Genomic DNA, 15108 nt, shown 5'->3' with positions numbered 1-15108 from the left:
GAACACCTGTAGAGCACTTGTGAGCAGAACACACAGACATAGTGCAAATAATCTCTTTATTTGAGATTTCACCAAATTTAAATTAAAACTGACAACAATGAGCATATTTAGCAAGAAAATTGTGAAGACACTGAATCAGACCCTGGGTGTGGGAGCCTGGTTATAGACAAGTTCAAGCCTTGGTCCCACCCTTATGGAGCTGGTCATCTCTTAGTTCTCTCTTTCAGTGTAGTCTTTGTAGTCTTCTCCATTTCTGTCTCAGTTCTTTGTTTTCTTAATTCTTAGCGGAATTTGTAATGGTTGCATTTCTCTGTCTCCTTGGTACATCTACTGTCTCCACCTCCAAGACTGCACGTCAGTCCCACTCACTGGGATATCTTCAGCACCTGGCGGGGCCTCGATTTATATTTGTTGAAGGATGAGTTTTCGATTTAATAGGTCAGGTAAGATAGATATACATGAGCAGCAAGTAATTCAGACTATTATATGGCACATCCTAAATGAGTAAAGAACACAGTCAATTGCTCTTTTAGGAGGGCACAGTGGGTTGAAGGCAGACAGGGAAATTTTCAGGGAAGAAACTGGGCTTGAGCTGAGTCTTACAGGATGGGTGGAATATGAAGGAAGGAGGGAGGAAGTGATGGGGGAAGGGGTATTTCCTCTAAAGTGTTCCTGATCGACCTCCACATGTTCCTCAGCCACCAATGTCTCTTTCTTCTCAACGTCTAGGCTGTCCTGCCCCTCACTCCCACCCAATGATATGGGCTAACTTTGGCATGTTTTTAGGGTTTGTCATGCCATACCCATGTCACTCTTTACCATCTCTGTCTCTTTTCTAATGAACACTCAGCATATTAATTCCTATCATTATATCTGGCACATAAAAAGTGCTCAATAAATATTTGTTGAATGAACATATGTGCCTAGGAGCCACTCTCCATACTCTTGGGATGGCTCTTTACCCAGTATTTAGTCTCTGCCACAGGGCTGGAGGCTATCGAAACGTGAGTACTTGAGGGCTCATCCAAATTCTTTCATGATTATTAATAAGCTGCTTTCTCATATTTTCATTTAACAAAGATTTTTTGCATGCCTCTTTTATTACAGGGCTTATGCTAGCTACAAAGAATTTGAAGTTGAGCCACTGTGAGAGCCATATAAACAAATAATGTTAAATAACAAGTTAAAGTGGACTTATGTACAAAGTGGTTTATGAACACTATAGATGGAGGAATTGCTTGTTCTAGGATGCTAGGAAGGGCTTTCCACGGTACAGGAGAGAAAGTTGGCACTGAGTCTTGAAAGACAAGCTGTGTCCTCTAGACAGACATGATCAGGGGTAGGGGAGTGGATAAGGGAGTGGGATCGATAGTATCCCAGACAAATGGAGTAACAGGTGCAAAGGTGGTGGTGGTAGGAGGGAACTGAGAAAGTGTGCCGGGTTTGGGGAACTGGGGCAAAGCATCAGAGCATAAGAATGGCCAGAGAGAAGGTGCAGGGTTGGATTTGAGGCGGGCCAGTGAAAGAGCTCCAGGGACGTCAATCTTTAAGAGGTACTAAAATAAAAAAAATATGAAGCCAATTAACTGAGCCACTTGTGGCTCCTTACATAACTTTTGAAAACTAAACTGGTTCCATTCCCTTGAGGTAAGACAGTGCCCTTGAATGTTACTTTAAAAATCTCCTGGCTGGCAATTCCAATTATGTTATATTCAGTGCAGGTAATAAATTCCTTATTTTTAACATAGAGAGGTTTGCAACTCTTATTAATAGGAAATCAAGTTACGTTCAATCCCATGCTGAACAGATATTTAAAGAAAATTGACCTATTTATGCATTGCCGAATTATTAGCCTTCTTGTAAAGTACTCCTCCACCTTTGGATGGAGGCCTCCAGGTCCCCTCTCCCAGCTAAAAGTGGGACTGTTCCATCTGGCTGGGCGAGCTGAAAATGTTGGTCTCTGTGCATGCCCAGAAAAGGCTGCACTCAGTGAAGTATTGTCAATCAGCTATGTGCTTGGCACCACTGATAACCTATTTGGTAGTCTTTTCTAATAAAAAAAGAATTTGTAGGAGTCAAAGGTAAACCTCTCTCTGCCTTAGAGCCACCATATTCTCCTGGATATTCCAAAACACCAGGGACTTCCATATTCCACCCTGAGATTTTGTACACATCCTCGCATGTTAAACAGGCCTCTAAGTTTGGTGTTCAAAGATATAGTCTCTCTATGAGGACTACATCCTAAAGTCATGTGTGAACTTTAAATCATTACTATGAGTATCCACTGTTTTTGCATTTATTCTTCTCTTCCTGGATGTTGGACCTAAGCAAATACTATAACCTTCCTGTGCTTCCATTTCCTCATCGGAAATAACGCCAATTCCTGCTTTATAAACGAGACAATACATGTAAAGTGCTTGTCCTGCAAGCACTTTACACAGTCCCGCAGCACTGTCAGCACTTATTCGCGCACCCTTCAAGGAGAGACAGTCCTTTTCATCTCTGTACTCAGCTCTTACCCAGACTTTAGCGTGACCCTGCCCCGGGCTCAGGGTACAGGAACCTGAGAGAGGAGGGCGCGTGCAGAGAATGGGTTGTGTGAGAGGTCAGAGTGCAAAGGCAGCTGGTTGAGGCAGTGTGCAGAAAAGTCTGAAAAGAGGTCTCTGGACTTCGGTTGCCTTGGCGATCTCAGCCAGAGGAACAGGGTGGCGGATTACCGCCTGGCACTGCGGCTTTCTGTGCCCCGCCCTCTCTTTGGTTTTAGCTCCGCCCCTTTCTCCCGAGACGTCGGAAGCGGACGTCGACACCGACGCCGACGCGGTTGCCTAGCGATACACTTTTCCCAAGATGCCCAGGGTGTTGTGTTCTTCTTAGCCAATCAGAAAGGCGAAGCGGCCTTACCGCAGGCCAATAGACTGCGAGGCGGGGGCCCGCGACGGTTAAACGGGCCTGGAGACTGGGGCGGCCTGGTGCTGTGGCTTGAGGTCTCCGACTCGGTGGCTGCAGCTCCGCGACGGTCGTGCGACGTTCAGGTGTCCTGCGTGAGTCCGGCCATGCCGACTCGGGCGGAGGACTACGAGGTGCTGTACACCATTGGCACGGGCTCCTACGGCCGCTGCCAGAAGATCCGGAGGAAGAGAGACGGCAAGGTGAGCGCCGGCTCGGTGACTGTCTCCGCCCCCGCCGCGGTTGTGCAAACTGCGGGGGGCGCGCCCTCTGCCCCCGAAGGGAAGCGAGGGGCCTGGGGCTGTGCGTCTGGAAGGCAGGGTGCTCAGAAGAGTTAGCCATCTCCCCTCAGGTCTGTGTCGGTCCTGGGTCTCTAAAGGGATGGGAAACTGTGTCCCTTTTTCCTTTTTTTTTTTTTTTATTTGTGAATCTGTCCTTAATCTTTAAATAAAGTTAATAGAATGTGCCAAATAGAATATTGTCAAATACATAACACCGCTTTTGCTATTTACACGAGACTACGCATTTTTATATATTTATGTTATATATATATTTTTCCATCTTTTTTCCTTTCTCTTCCATTTTCTTCCTTTTTCCCAATTTGACTTGCTAAGGGCCTTCAGTTGGTGACAGCTAGCTGACTCCTGAGCTGTTTTTTGTTGTTGTTGTTTTCTTTTTTTGCGGTACGCGGGCCTCTCACTGTTGTGGCCTATCCCGTCGCGGAGCACAGGCTCCGGACGCGCAGGCTCAGCGGCCATGGCTCACGCTCACGGGCCCAGCCGCTCCGCGGCATGTGGGGTCCTCCCGGACTGGGGCATGAACTCGTGTCCCCTGCATCGGCAGGCGGGCCAGGGAAGCCCTCCTGAGCTGTTTTTAGAGAAGAGCCCTCTCGGTCATGACCATCAGCACCTCGAACTTTTATGTCTTGTAGTCAGAATTCATTTAAAATATCCATTATTCAGATTGTTGAATTCAGATTTCCCAAGGTGTGTAGGTAGACTTTACGCAAAGAAACAATGGAGAGGAAATTGGCTCTTACGGGAGGACCTTTACTAAGTTCTCTTACCTTGGAAATCTTGACTTGGAATGCTCGAGGACTTTGACTACCTCTGCACCAGCTTTGACTAAGCAACGGAGGTTAGGGGGTTGGGGGAGGCCTAATGTACCTCGTCACCCTCTGTTGCATCATTTACTGCTGAAAAATTAGGGGAAGATTATGAAAGTAAACTCAGGGGTCCTTAGGTTCATTGAACTACATTAGTTGATGTCACTGTATGATCTACTTACTAGAGAAGTAATTTTTAAAAGTTTTAAAAAAGGTTTTGAGTATAATGAGTTTATTTGTACCTTGGAAATTTTTATTTCAGATATTAGTTTGGAAGGAACTGGACTATGGCTCCATGACAGAAGCTGAGAAACACATGCTTGTTTCTGAAGTGAATTTACTTCGTGAGCTGAAGCATCCAAATATTGTCCGATACTATGACAGAATTATTGACCGAACCACCACAACACTGTACATTGTAATGGAATATTGCGAAGGAGGGGACCTGGCTAGTGCAATTGCAAAGGGGACCAAGGAAAGGTAAAATCTCTTAAATGGGCCTAGTTTTGCTTCTGTTAAGCATCCTGTATTAGGATCAGGGACAGAGTACTTAGTAATGGGGAAGAGTCTTCTGGTGTTTGTTTGGTGGGTCCACGGTACTTTAGAAAATCCCTGGTATGTCAGCACCCATATTTCATATCAATTTATTTCCCTATGTGTACACTTTGAAAACTAGATAATTCACATCATCCCATCTTTGTAATGGTTTTATTCAGAAGTTATAGGCTATATAACTGCTTTGATTTTAGACAATACTTGGATGAAGAGTTTGTTCTTCGAGTGATGACTCAGTTGACTCTGGCCCTAAAGGAATGTCACAGACGAAGTGGTGGTGGTCATACTGTGCTGCATCGGGATCTGAAACCAGCCAATGTTTTCCTGGATGGCAAGCAAAACGTTAAGCTTGGAGACTTTGGGTTAGCTAGGATATTAAACCACGATACGAGTTTTGCAAAAACATTTGTTGGCACACCTTATTATATGTCTCCTGTAAGTATTTCAGAATTTAGATGCTTTTTAAACATCTTAATGCTAAGCACCCAACTTTTTTGTTTGTTTAGTAATATCCAATAGCCAAGAATTAACAATACTGTTTTATTTTAAATTTATATTTTTCCAAATGGACCACCAGACCATTAAGTTCCTGTATTAGCAATATAAATCAAGCTTTCATTGAATGACTACCAAGTGCTAAGCTCTGGGATCACAAAGATGAGATAGGTTTTGTCTCTGCCCTCAAGAGCAGCACTTCCCAAAGTGCCATAGGTCCTGGACACCAGCTGGAACTCATCTGGGGTGATCGTTTGAAATGCAGAGTCCTGAGCCCCAAATCCAGTGAATTTGGATCTCTGGACAGGTCTTTGCACTCAACTTTTTTTTTCTTTGTTTGTCCTCCACCACTTTTTATTTTGGACTTTGTATTTTAACAGACCTTCTAGATGATTCTTACGCATGGAGATTCAGGGCTCAGGAGACTCACTCACTTCTGACAACATATTTTTGCAGTGTTAACTTTTTGTACTTATTCTTTTTTTATTGCCTTTTCCTACAGTGCAGCTGCATTTACGTGTTTCCTCAGTTGCTGAATATTTTGTTTCCCAAATGTCTCACCATTCTAAAGAGCACTGCTATGCATGTCTTTGTATGAATGATTCTTTCTTCCTTTTTGGTTATTTCCTTGGTGTTTAGATCTCGAAATGAAATTTCTGGGTCAAAGGGTGTGAACTGTTTATGGCTCTCTAGTGACTTTTGAAAAGCTTGAATCAATAAGTGATAGCACCAATGTGTTGTATATGAAAGATGAGCAGATAAAGATGGAGACAGATTTATTTTTTTAGCTGTTCACAAACATTTTCAGGATTTTCTCAGTCTTTTTTAGTTATGTTAACCAATCTGACTACAGTATAAAACTTTGTAAATTAGTGATTTTGTTTTTGACTCAGATTAGACATGGCCAGAGCAGTGTCATTTTCTCACTGGATCAGATTCCAAATAGAAAGGCTTTGATATAAAGGAAAATTATCCAGAGGTGGTTCTTGGAAAATTTGAAACCTGCACAATTCTTGTGTTCCTGTTCCCTCCTGCCCTTGTAAATAGATCAGTTTAACCTTCCCTATGGGATTGATTGTCAGGAAGTGGTACCAGACTCCCCTGTTGGACTTTAAATTACTAAGAAGACTCCTGAAGATTTCAGTACAGTACTTGCCTCTGTGCCCTCTGTTGAGAATAAGAGCCATGGTGGACTCTTGTTACTGTAGGTGTGGAAGAAAGGCAAACAATTAAAATAGGAAGTGAGAATATTACTTACTACTGTGGTATATAAGTGGACTAAGGGAAAAATATATAAATGAATGATTCAATTAGCCATTTATGTCTATATTCATTTAAATGTGGGCGAGATGTTATTCTAGAATTTTCTCTGGTTCTTTTAAAATGGAGTTTCTAGATTATGAATTCTTTGAGGGTAGAGGGTAGAGCTATCTCATGCTCACCTTTAACTTGCCAGTGCCTTGCCTGTAGTAACATAATAAATATTTGTGAATGAAAAATAAGTGAATGAATTATATATGACAAAGTGTATTAGGATAAGATCATTGCCTTTTTTCCATTATAAATTTGAATATAAATTATAAAGTACCATCTTTTTGTTGTTATGATACAAGATCTAATGTAAGAGGAATCAGCCTTTTGTATTTGAAATTTTTGTTATAGATATAAAATATTTATAATATAAAGTTTGTTCCCTTCTTTTCCCTGAGTGAATATTACCAAACTTTAAGGTTCCATTTTTGTCCCAGGACTAATTTTATAAGTTTTAAAACAAAATGAACTTTAAACTCCTGTTTTCTTACCTTTTTTTCCCCCCTTAAGGAACAAGTGAATCATATGTCCTACAATGAGAAGTCAGATATCTGGTCACTAGGTTGTTTGCTGTATGAATTGTGTGCATTAATGTAAGTATAATGAAGACAGATTTTTAGTCTGAGGTTTACACTTAGAGAGATTTGTCACCTTTCACCGGGTTCAGCTTTTTGAGCATCCATGCACATTCAAGTCTGAAAGAATCATACCATAGGTTAAAATTAAGGTAGATGGACAGGTTAAAAAAAATTATTTACAAATTAATAATATAATCCCTGAGGTTGGATCTAGACTTGTTCAAGCTTCTAACCTGGTTAGATGTTTCTCTGTTAGACCGAGCTTAGCTCAAGGGGAGAGCATATAGGTCAAGCCTGTGGAAGAAATGAAATAAAGATCTAGAGAAGCAGTCTAGGGTTTGGACAGGAAAGAGTTCTGATTCTTTCCCTTTTTTCTTTCTGTTTTTTCCCTTCTAAAGTATTCTGTAGAGCAGTGGTTCTCAACCAGCGAAGGGGAATTTTGCCCCCCCCCGTTTTGCCTCCCATGGGACATTTGACAATGTCTGGAGACATTTTAGTTGTCACAACTAGGGATAGCTACTGGCATCTAATGGACAGAGGTCAGTGATGCTGCAAAACATACTAAACAATGCACAGGACAGTCCCCATAACAGAATCATATGGCTCCAAATGTCAGTAGTGCCAAGGTTGGGAAACTTAGCTACAGAAGAAGATCCCAGAAGTAGAAACATAAACACAAACTGGACCTTAAACTCTGCTTTTGGTTTGCTTCTTATTATATATCTTCATTTTTACATTAAAAAAAATTTTTTTTTCCCCAGGCCTCCATTTACAGCTTTCAACCAGAAAGAACTAGCTGGGAAGATCAGAGAAGGCAAATTCAGGCGAATTCCATATCGTTACTCTAATGAATTAAATGACATTATTACAAGGATGTTAAATTTAAAGGTAAAGTTTATAAGATGATATACTGTATGTTTCCATCTCTCAGTTAAGTTTTGCAGTGTATGCTCTCGTGGAGCAATGAGTCTAAAGAAACATTAAATATATTTCTTTAGCTAAATCTACTGTTACCACGAGTGAAAACATGTATCCTTGGCACATTGCTGGCCTGCCTTCTGTGCTTTCTTTATGTCTCCTCCCACTCTGCCATGCTAACAGATGGTTGGTAGCAAGCAAAGATTGCAATAAGGATCCAAATCCTCAGTTCCCCTTGTCCTTGCCTACCTCAAAGAGGCAGGTGGTACAGGAAGGGGCCAGGAATAATACCTTATTACTCTGCCTCTAGCTCTGAGAGATTAGAGATCATTAGAGATGGGAATGGTGGGGGAGGGCTGGCTAAAAAGAGTAGAGGGGAAATCAAGAGATTATGTAGAAAAAAAGCTGGCAGTGGGATCGGGAGGGAGATACCCTAGGGATCAGGCTGTGTAAGAATAGAGTTAAATGCTGTGGGAGTTCAAAGAGAAGGAAGGATGCAGGTAAAGTAACAGGATTGAAGGTCGGTGAGAGAGCATCCTGCTTAATGTAGTTTGGAGATGCAAGGGCAGTACGTGCCCTGAAACAGACCGACCCTAGCAACGCTACCCAGCACAGCACAGGGAATGAGCCTTCTTAGGCTAAAAGGGGAACAAAGGTAAGTTAAAATCTGCATGACTTTGTGGACCCAGAACCTCATGAGTTAAAGCTACCAGTGAACTTATTTTTCAGGTGTTTAAGACCCATGTGTGTGTGTTGGGGTGGGGGGAATGGGCAAAATGGGCGAAGGGGGTCAGTTAGTTGCATGGTGATGGATGGTAACTGAGCTTGTGGTGGTCATCACTCTGTAGTATATACAGATGTTGAACTATAATGCTGTGCAACTAAAAAAAAAAAAACCCATCTGTAAAGGAGTCCTTTTGCCTTGGAAATATATGCTGTTTTAAATGTAACTGATCTTTCAGGATGAGTAGTCCATTATGTAGTGTGCCTGTAACACTGAATATTTTTTTCCCAGGATTACCATCGACCTTCTGTTGAAGAAATTCTTGAGAATCCTTTGATAGCAGGCTTGGTTGCAGAAGAGCAAAGGAGAAATCCTGAGAGAAGAGGGCGGCGATTAGGAGAACCAGGAAAGTTGCAGGACTCCAACCCTGTATTGAGTGAGCTGAAACTGAAGGAAATACAGTTACAGGAGCGGGAGCAAGCCCTCAGAGCAAGGGAAGAAAGCCTGGAGCGTAAGTCTGAGTGGGGGTGAAGCACAGAGAGCTCCAGAAAGCTTATTCTAATGTATGTGAAAATCTATCTGAACAGAGGATCTCATGTCTATGTTCTATTAGAGCGTTTTTATAAATACTTGCGAAACCAAGATATGCACATCAAGCTTGCTGCACCTTCATGTTGAGCCTCTTTCTCTGATATCAGCTGTTGTCGTCACATTGTTGGGCCCTAACTGTGACAGCCCAGCACAGTAGCCATCACACTGTACTGTAGAGTCACTCTTTTCTTTATCTTTCTTAATATATGTACCCTGAGGTTTCGCATTGTAAAGAAGGTCTTAGAATTTGCCAGCGCTTCTCCCTTCTGATACGCTGCTCCAACACAGCCCGGGTCTGAAATCCTACAGTGTGTAAGACTAGATGTATTTGGGCAGTTCCACAAAGCATGTGGGTACAAGATATTTAAATACTCTGATGGGTATTGACGGACTGGGTGCTAATGAGTTTTTGATGTTGAAACTCTGTCTACTCCACTAAAGTGAGAGCTGCTACCCAGGTTTTAGGATTCTGCAAGGCAGCAGCAGCAGTGCAGCTCTGCATTTTGACATCGAGGGATAAGAGACGGGCCGCAACTGTCTTCTTCCCCCCTCATGGCTCACCCCATCTCGCTTCTGCAGCTCTATGCCAATGCAGACTTCACAAGTGTTTTTCTATTTAAACGTACTTATAAAGCATCTAAATGCGTTTTTTAATGTTTTACTTCCTAATGATAATTGTCTAGTACTGTGAGATACGCTGTCTGTGGGAGGTACAGCCTGTGCTTACCTGAAAATCTTTGTCTCTTCTGTCAAAAGAATTCTTTTTTTTTTCTTTAAAAAAAAAACCCACAAAAAACAAACAACCAAAAACTTTTCATTACAACTTTCCCCAGTGTTTTGTAATTTCACATAGCAGCTGAAATCTGAACTCTCTGAATGCTGGGCCATGAATAAATAATAGCCTTTGTTACTGATCTAAAGAAGTACCACCTAACTGAGCTGTGGTTTTTTCCCTTCTATTTGGGTGCTGTCTTTCACCCAGAGGGCGAAGGGTTTGTACCGTGCAGCCGGGTAATGCCCGGAAAATGAACTGTTGCCCCTTCTCCGCGGAGAGCAGGGTTGGCAGTAGCTCTTTGTTTTCCCCCATGAGTTATTCCCACAAATCACAACCAAAGGTTGAAGCTGACTTTGTCCTTGTGCTTAAGCCAGTCCTTAGGAGAAAACCTAAGACAACATACAACATACTAACCACACAGCATTATGAAACGGGAACAGTCTGGTTGGCTGGAGTATACAGTAGGAAACCCTTCACAAAACGTGACTCATCGGAGGTCAGGCTGTTAGCCTTAGCGATAAGGAAAAGCGGTAAGATTACCAAATGTGAATTGTTTATGCCACTTGTTAATTTCTTTCTTTCTCGTTCCATTCCCTTCTTAAAGAGAAGGAACGTGAGCTTTGTGTTCGTGAGAGACTGGCAGAGAGCAAGCTGGCCAGAGCAGAAAGTCTGTTGAAGAATTACAGCCTGCTGAAGGACCAGAAGTTCCTGTCTCTGGCGGGTGGTCCAGGTATGAGAACCAGCTCAGAGAACAGAAGTTGGTGCCACAAATGAGGAAATGGGCACCAGTGTTGCCCCGAAGGTGGCTTTGGCAGCCCTTTAAATTTCCAGAGTCTTGAATTTTATGATGGAGTTAATTGAATATATGCGTTTCAGTGGAGATAAAAATTCTGTTTTAGCAATGACTGACTTAACTGTGATCAGAGATATGAGGCAATGAGTCAGGATGATTTCATCTTCGGTTTTATTCGCTTTATCAAACTGTGTGTTCAGTATTTGATATTTATTTTTAAAAACTGGGTCATTTAAAAAAAATGCTGTGCCTTTCAGATTTTTCTCTGGGTATATTTTCAAAACTCTACATTTCTCTCCATTTTCAAGTGAAAATCCTAGCACCTTACTATTACCACACAACCAACTCATATTTGCCACATCCTTCATAGAAAGTATGGCTTAAAAGGTGTGATAAACCAACTGTAGAATAGGCCATCACTTTTGGATCTTTGCTAAGACCCGTTTCAACTGAAACATGTGTATGTCAAAATGTGATTGCTTAATACCTGCATATGCTCTGTAACAAGTGCTGGAAACAAATGAAACTAGCGATGGAAGTAAATATCTTTTTTCTCAGTATTGCTATCTACCATTTCAGTATTTTTATAATATTTATTTCAGCTTTTCTTAGATTCCACATTGCCATCCATAAAGATAAACTAGACTTAAATCATGATTACTGTGATATAGAGTGAGGAGGAATTTTTATCTGGGTAAGTGTCATGCATCAAGCCCATTGCCAAGAATTATACTGAAGGTCCTGTTGGGGACGGCTCTCCCAGTTAAAGAGTTTATTTACATCTTGCCCTGAGAGTCTTTGAGCAAAGGGTGAGAAGAGCTGGCAAAGGATGATTGATGTGTTTCACTTCGTAGGATACATAGGTAGAAGAATCTACCGGTATGCGAATCATGGCAAAGACTTAAAAGGAGCTGTGGGAATGGTGTCCAGTGTGGGTAGGAGGTATTTTAAAGTACTGCCAGAGCCTAAAGCATGTCAGAGCCCTAAGAAAAGCAACAAAGCAGTGGGGAGGGGGTGCCCTTGTGAACTCAAGACAGTTGGAAATATCCTCTCCCCATCCTTGGGTTATAAAATTCAGACATGAGGAAAACAAATAAATTGAGATCATCACAGTAAGCAACAGCATCTGTTTAAAAGCTCTAATTAGTCTATTTAATGAAATACTAATTCTTTTTTTAAACACTTTCTTATAAAACTGTCTTATTAGTAGGATTTACAGTTTACACTGTCTGTTTACAAATGTATAGGTGTTTGTGGTAATAAAGGTGGATCTATTTGAAACAATGGAGTTGAGGCCTAAAAGCAATCTCCTAAAATGCTTTGCAGAGAAGCGGTGTATGAAATAGGAAGTTGGGACAGTCGGAGGGCAGCGTTTCTCTGTGCAGCCTGCTCCTCCCTCAGGGCGTCTCCATTTCTTTGGACTGGAACATTCATCTCTAGATAGTCACGTGACTTCTTACTTCCTCACTCTCATCAGGTCTCTGCTCAGAAGTCACCTTATTATGCAGCTTCATCACTGCAAACACCCCCAGCACCTCTGTCTCCCTCTCTCCACGTTAATTTCCTTCACAGCACATACCATCCTCAAATATTCCTTATATGGGCTTGTTTATTTGTTTATGGTCTATCTCCTCCTACCACAATAGGGCCTTTGTTTGGTCCACAACGGCCCATACAGTGAGCTCAGTAAATATTTGAACACATTTCCTTTAAATGAGCATAAAGGAAAAACCAAAAGGTTCTAGAATTCAAACCTTCAAGTCCCTAACCCCCAGATAGTTGTCAGTTCCTAATAGTGTAGCCACTTTAAGTAAATTATTATTTTTTTCATGTTAAAAGTACAGTTCACTCACTGTTAACTCGATTTACTTTTACCATGCTGAATCTTGCTTAGGTTCTTTTTGGAAGAAGTTTCTGGTCAGTTAAGCCGCTTTAAAATGTGTTCTTAAGTATTTAGCCAAAACTGTAGGTGCTCGCTATGAGAAAGAGCTTCTGCTTCCGTACTTTTCTGGAAGTAATGTGTTCTAGGTAGAATGGCACTTGCTTTCAAGAATAGAGATAAATAACATTGGTTTCCAGAAGTTTTATATTGTGGCCCATAATCCTCAGTGCATTTAACCTTAAGAGGAATGTTGATTGTCGAGAGAATAAAACATAGGTTCCTTGATTTTGGGCTACAGATTAAAAGGCTGATTAATTTCTGCCAACCTCATGCCCCTAACCTGTTAAAAAAGAGACAACGGGTCCAAAATAGACTCACTGGTCACCAAACGTCACCAAATCAGGACTTAATACCTAACTTACTGGCAGTTTCAGCCTCTCTCAGGAATGGAATCTTAAACCAGTCAATCTGGAATTACCTAGTCAGCACTAGTGAGGTCATCTGCCTGATAGACCCCTACTGTCCCCTAAAGGAAGGTGACCTTGCCACAGACAATCCCCCCTTTGCTGGTGTAACTTCCTGGTCCCGCCCCCTTCTACCTATAAAAGCCTTTCCTTTAGTACAGCTCCTTGGAACTCCTTTCTGTCTTCTGGATGGGATGCTGCCCGATTTATGAATTGTTGAATAAAGCCAGTAAGATCTTTAATATTTGCTCAGTTGAATTTTGTTCAACACTCCTATCCCAGAGAGAATAAACAGGTACCCAGATTTCACATGCAAACTGACAGTAAATATTTTGGTAAGTTGATAAGTATGGAGGAGTTCATCTCCTGTTCATGAAACTCAAAAACCTTTTTCTTTTTTTTTCTAAAGAACTTTTTGATCTTACATCCTCGATAATGAAGAAGAAAGTTCATTTCCGTGGGGAGAGTAAGGAGAATGTCATGAGGAGTGAGAATTCTGAGAATCAGCTCACCTTCAAATCCAAGTACAAGGACCTGAAAAAAAGGCTTCATGCTGCTCAGCTTCACGCTCAAGCCCTGTCAGACATTGAAAACACTTACCAACTGAAAAGCAGACAGATCCTGGGCATGCGCTAGCCTGACCCAGAGACACAGACCTGTGTACCACTGTAATGTTGCCAGCCCTTTCGAGATGGGTATTCCACTGCTGTAGCCTGTATACTTGGTACCGCGAGCCGTGCCTTTTCTATAGTAAGCAGGGTGGTTTGGTATTACTCTTGCTGTTCTTCAGCAAGAATTGTACCAATGGGGCTTCCCTGGTGGCACAGTGATTGAGGGTCAGGATGCAGGGGACGCGGGTTCATGAAGATCCCACATGCCTCGGAGCGGCTGGGCCCATGAGCCATGGCGACTGAGCCTGCGCGTCCGGAGCCTGTGCTCCACAATGGGAGAGGCCCGCGTACCACAAAAAAAAAAAAAAAAAAAAAAAAGAGTTGTACCAATGTCCACCCCTTTCATTTTTCTTTCTTTTGTAAAGAAGGCTTCATAGAAAGAATAACACTTTCTTGGCCGGTTGGGTTTTTAATCCTGTGTGTGATTACTACTGGAACATAAAATGTTATATTCTATATGTTGGGGTGGGGAAATAATATTAGAAAAAGATATTTACCCAGGAGCAGCACTTACTGAGAAGTTTTAAGGGACTGAAGTGGTGTGCTTACAATTGTCACGTCTAGAGTTAAAATTTAAGTCTGAGGTTTTAAATGTTCTTGAGCTTAGAGAAAACCTAATTGGATATAGATTGGTCACTAATACCTTGACATCTCGCTTACAAATATCCCCTTGCTCTGTAGTTTAAATCTGTCACCTTTTGTGAAAATCCATCACTATGGTGTCTCTACTCTTTTTCTTCCCCTTTTTATTCTATTTAACAGTATGTGAGCTGTCTGTCATTTGCCCACTCTTTTTTCACTAAATAAAAGAATTCTTTAGTTTTCCTGTATTCATGTCACTTGTATTTGTTGATCTTAGTTGGAGGGAGTCTGGGTTTATGATATTTAGACATTGGAGGTTAGGGAAGAGAATGTGATGCTCGCAAGAGCTTTACGGCACTTTACTACCCATCTCATTTGTCCATCTAAGCCAGCGGTTCTTACAGGGGCAGTTTTGCCCGCTAGGATATATTTGCAATGTCTGGAGATATTTTTAACTGTTATGATTGGAGGGAGGGTGCTACTGGCATCTAGTGGGTAGAGGCCAGGGATGCTGCTAAACATCCTATAGTGCACAGGACGGCCCTCACAACTAAATGTCAGGGTACCACTCCTGAGAAACCTGATCTCAGCTGAAACTTGTTGGAATATACCCCACCCTTGAAGGAAACTTATTTTGGTTTTGATGGATTTTTTTTACATGTCTGACTTTTAATATGAATTAGCAGTCCCTGCTGTGCCCATCACATTTTTCATGTGA

General features: G+C 41.8%; 1 protein-coding gene across 1 annotated transcript; it reads left to right on the top strand.

The window, feature by feature from the left end:
* Positions 1-2932: 2932 nt before the first annotated feature.
* NEK2 (NIMA related kinase 2) lies at positions 2933-14630 on the top strand. The gene is made up of 8 exons (XM_081226483.1): positions 2933-3149; positions 4314-4531; positions 4801-5041; positions 6923-7005; positions 7752-7878; positions 8924-9143; positions 10603-10728; positions 13547-14630. Exons 1-8 carry the CDS (start codon positions 3054-3056, stop codon positions 13771-13773), a joined length of 1338 nt encoding a protein of 445 aa, XP_081082609.1. The 5' UTR covers positions 2933-3053; the 3' UTR covers positions 13774-14630.
* Positions 14631-15108: the final 478 nt, after the last annotated feature.

This window comes from Mesoplodon bidens, assembly GCF_964165515.1.
Source record: "Mesoplodon bidens genome assembly, chromosome: 2".
Classification (NCBI taxonomy): domain Eukaryota; kingdom Metazoa; phylum Chordata; class Mammalia; order Artiodactyla; family Ziphiidae; genus Mesoplodon; species Mesoplodon bidens.
This window is presented reverse-complemented; position numbering and strand designations above follow the sequence as displayed.

Excerpts from the sequence above, each read along its gene's own strand:
- NEK2 (XM_081226483.1), top strand. The coding sequence starts at position 3,054 with ATGCCGACTCGGGCGGAGGACTACGAGGTGCTGTACACCATTGGCACG. Across the intron at positions 5,042-6,922 it reads CACCTTATTATATGTCTCCT|GAACAAGTGAATCATATGTC; the intron begins GTAAGTATTTCA and ends TCCCCCCTTAAG. Across the intron at positions 7,879-8,923 it reads CAAGGATGTTAAATTTAAAG|GATTACCATCGACCTTCTGT; the intron begins GTAAAGTTTATA and ends TTTTTTTCCCAG.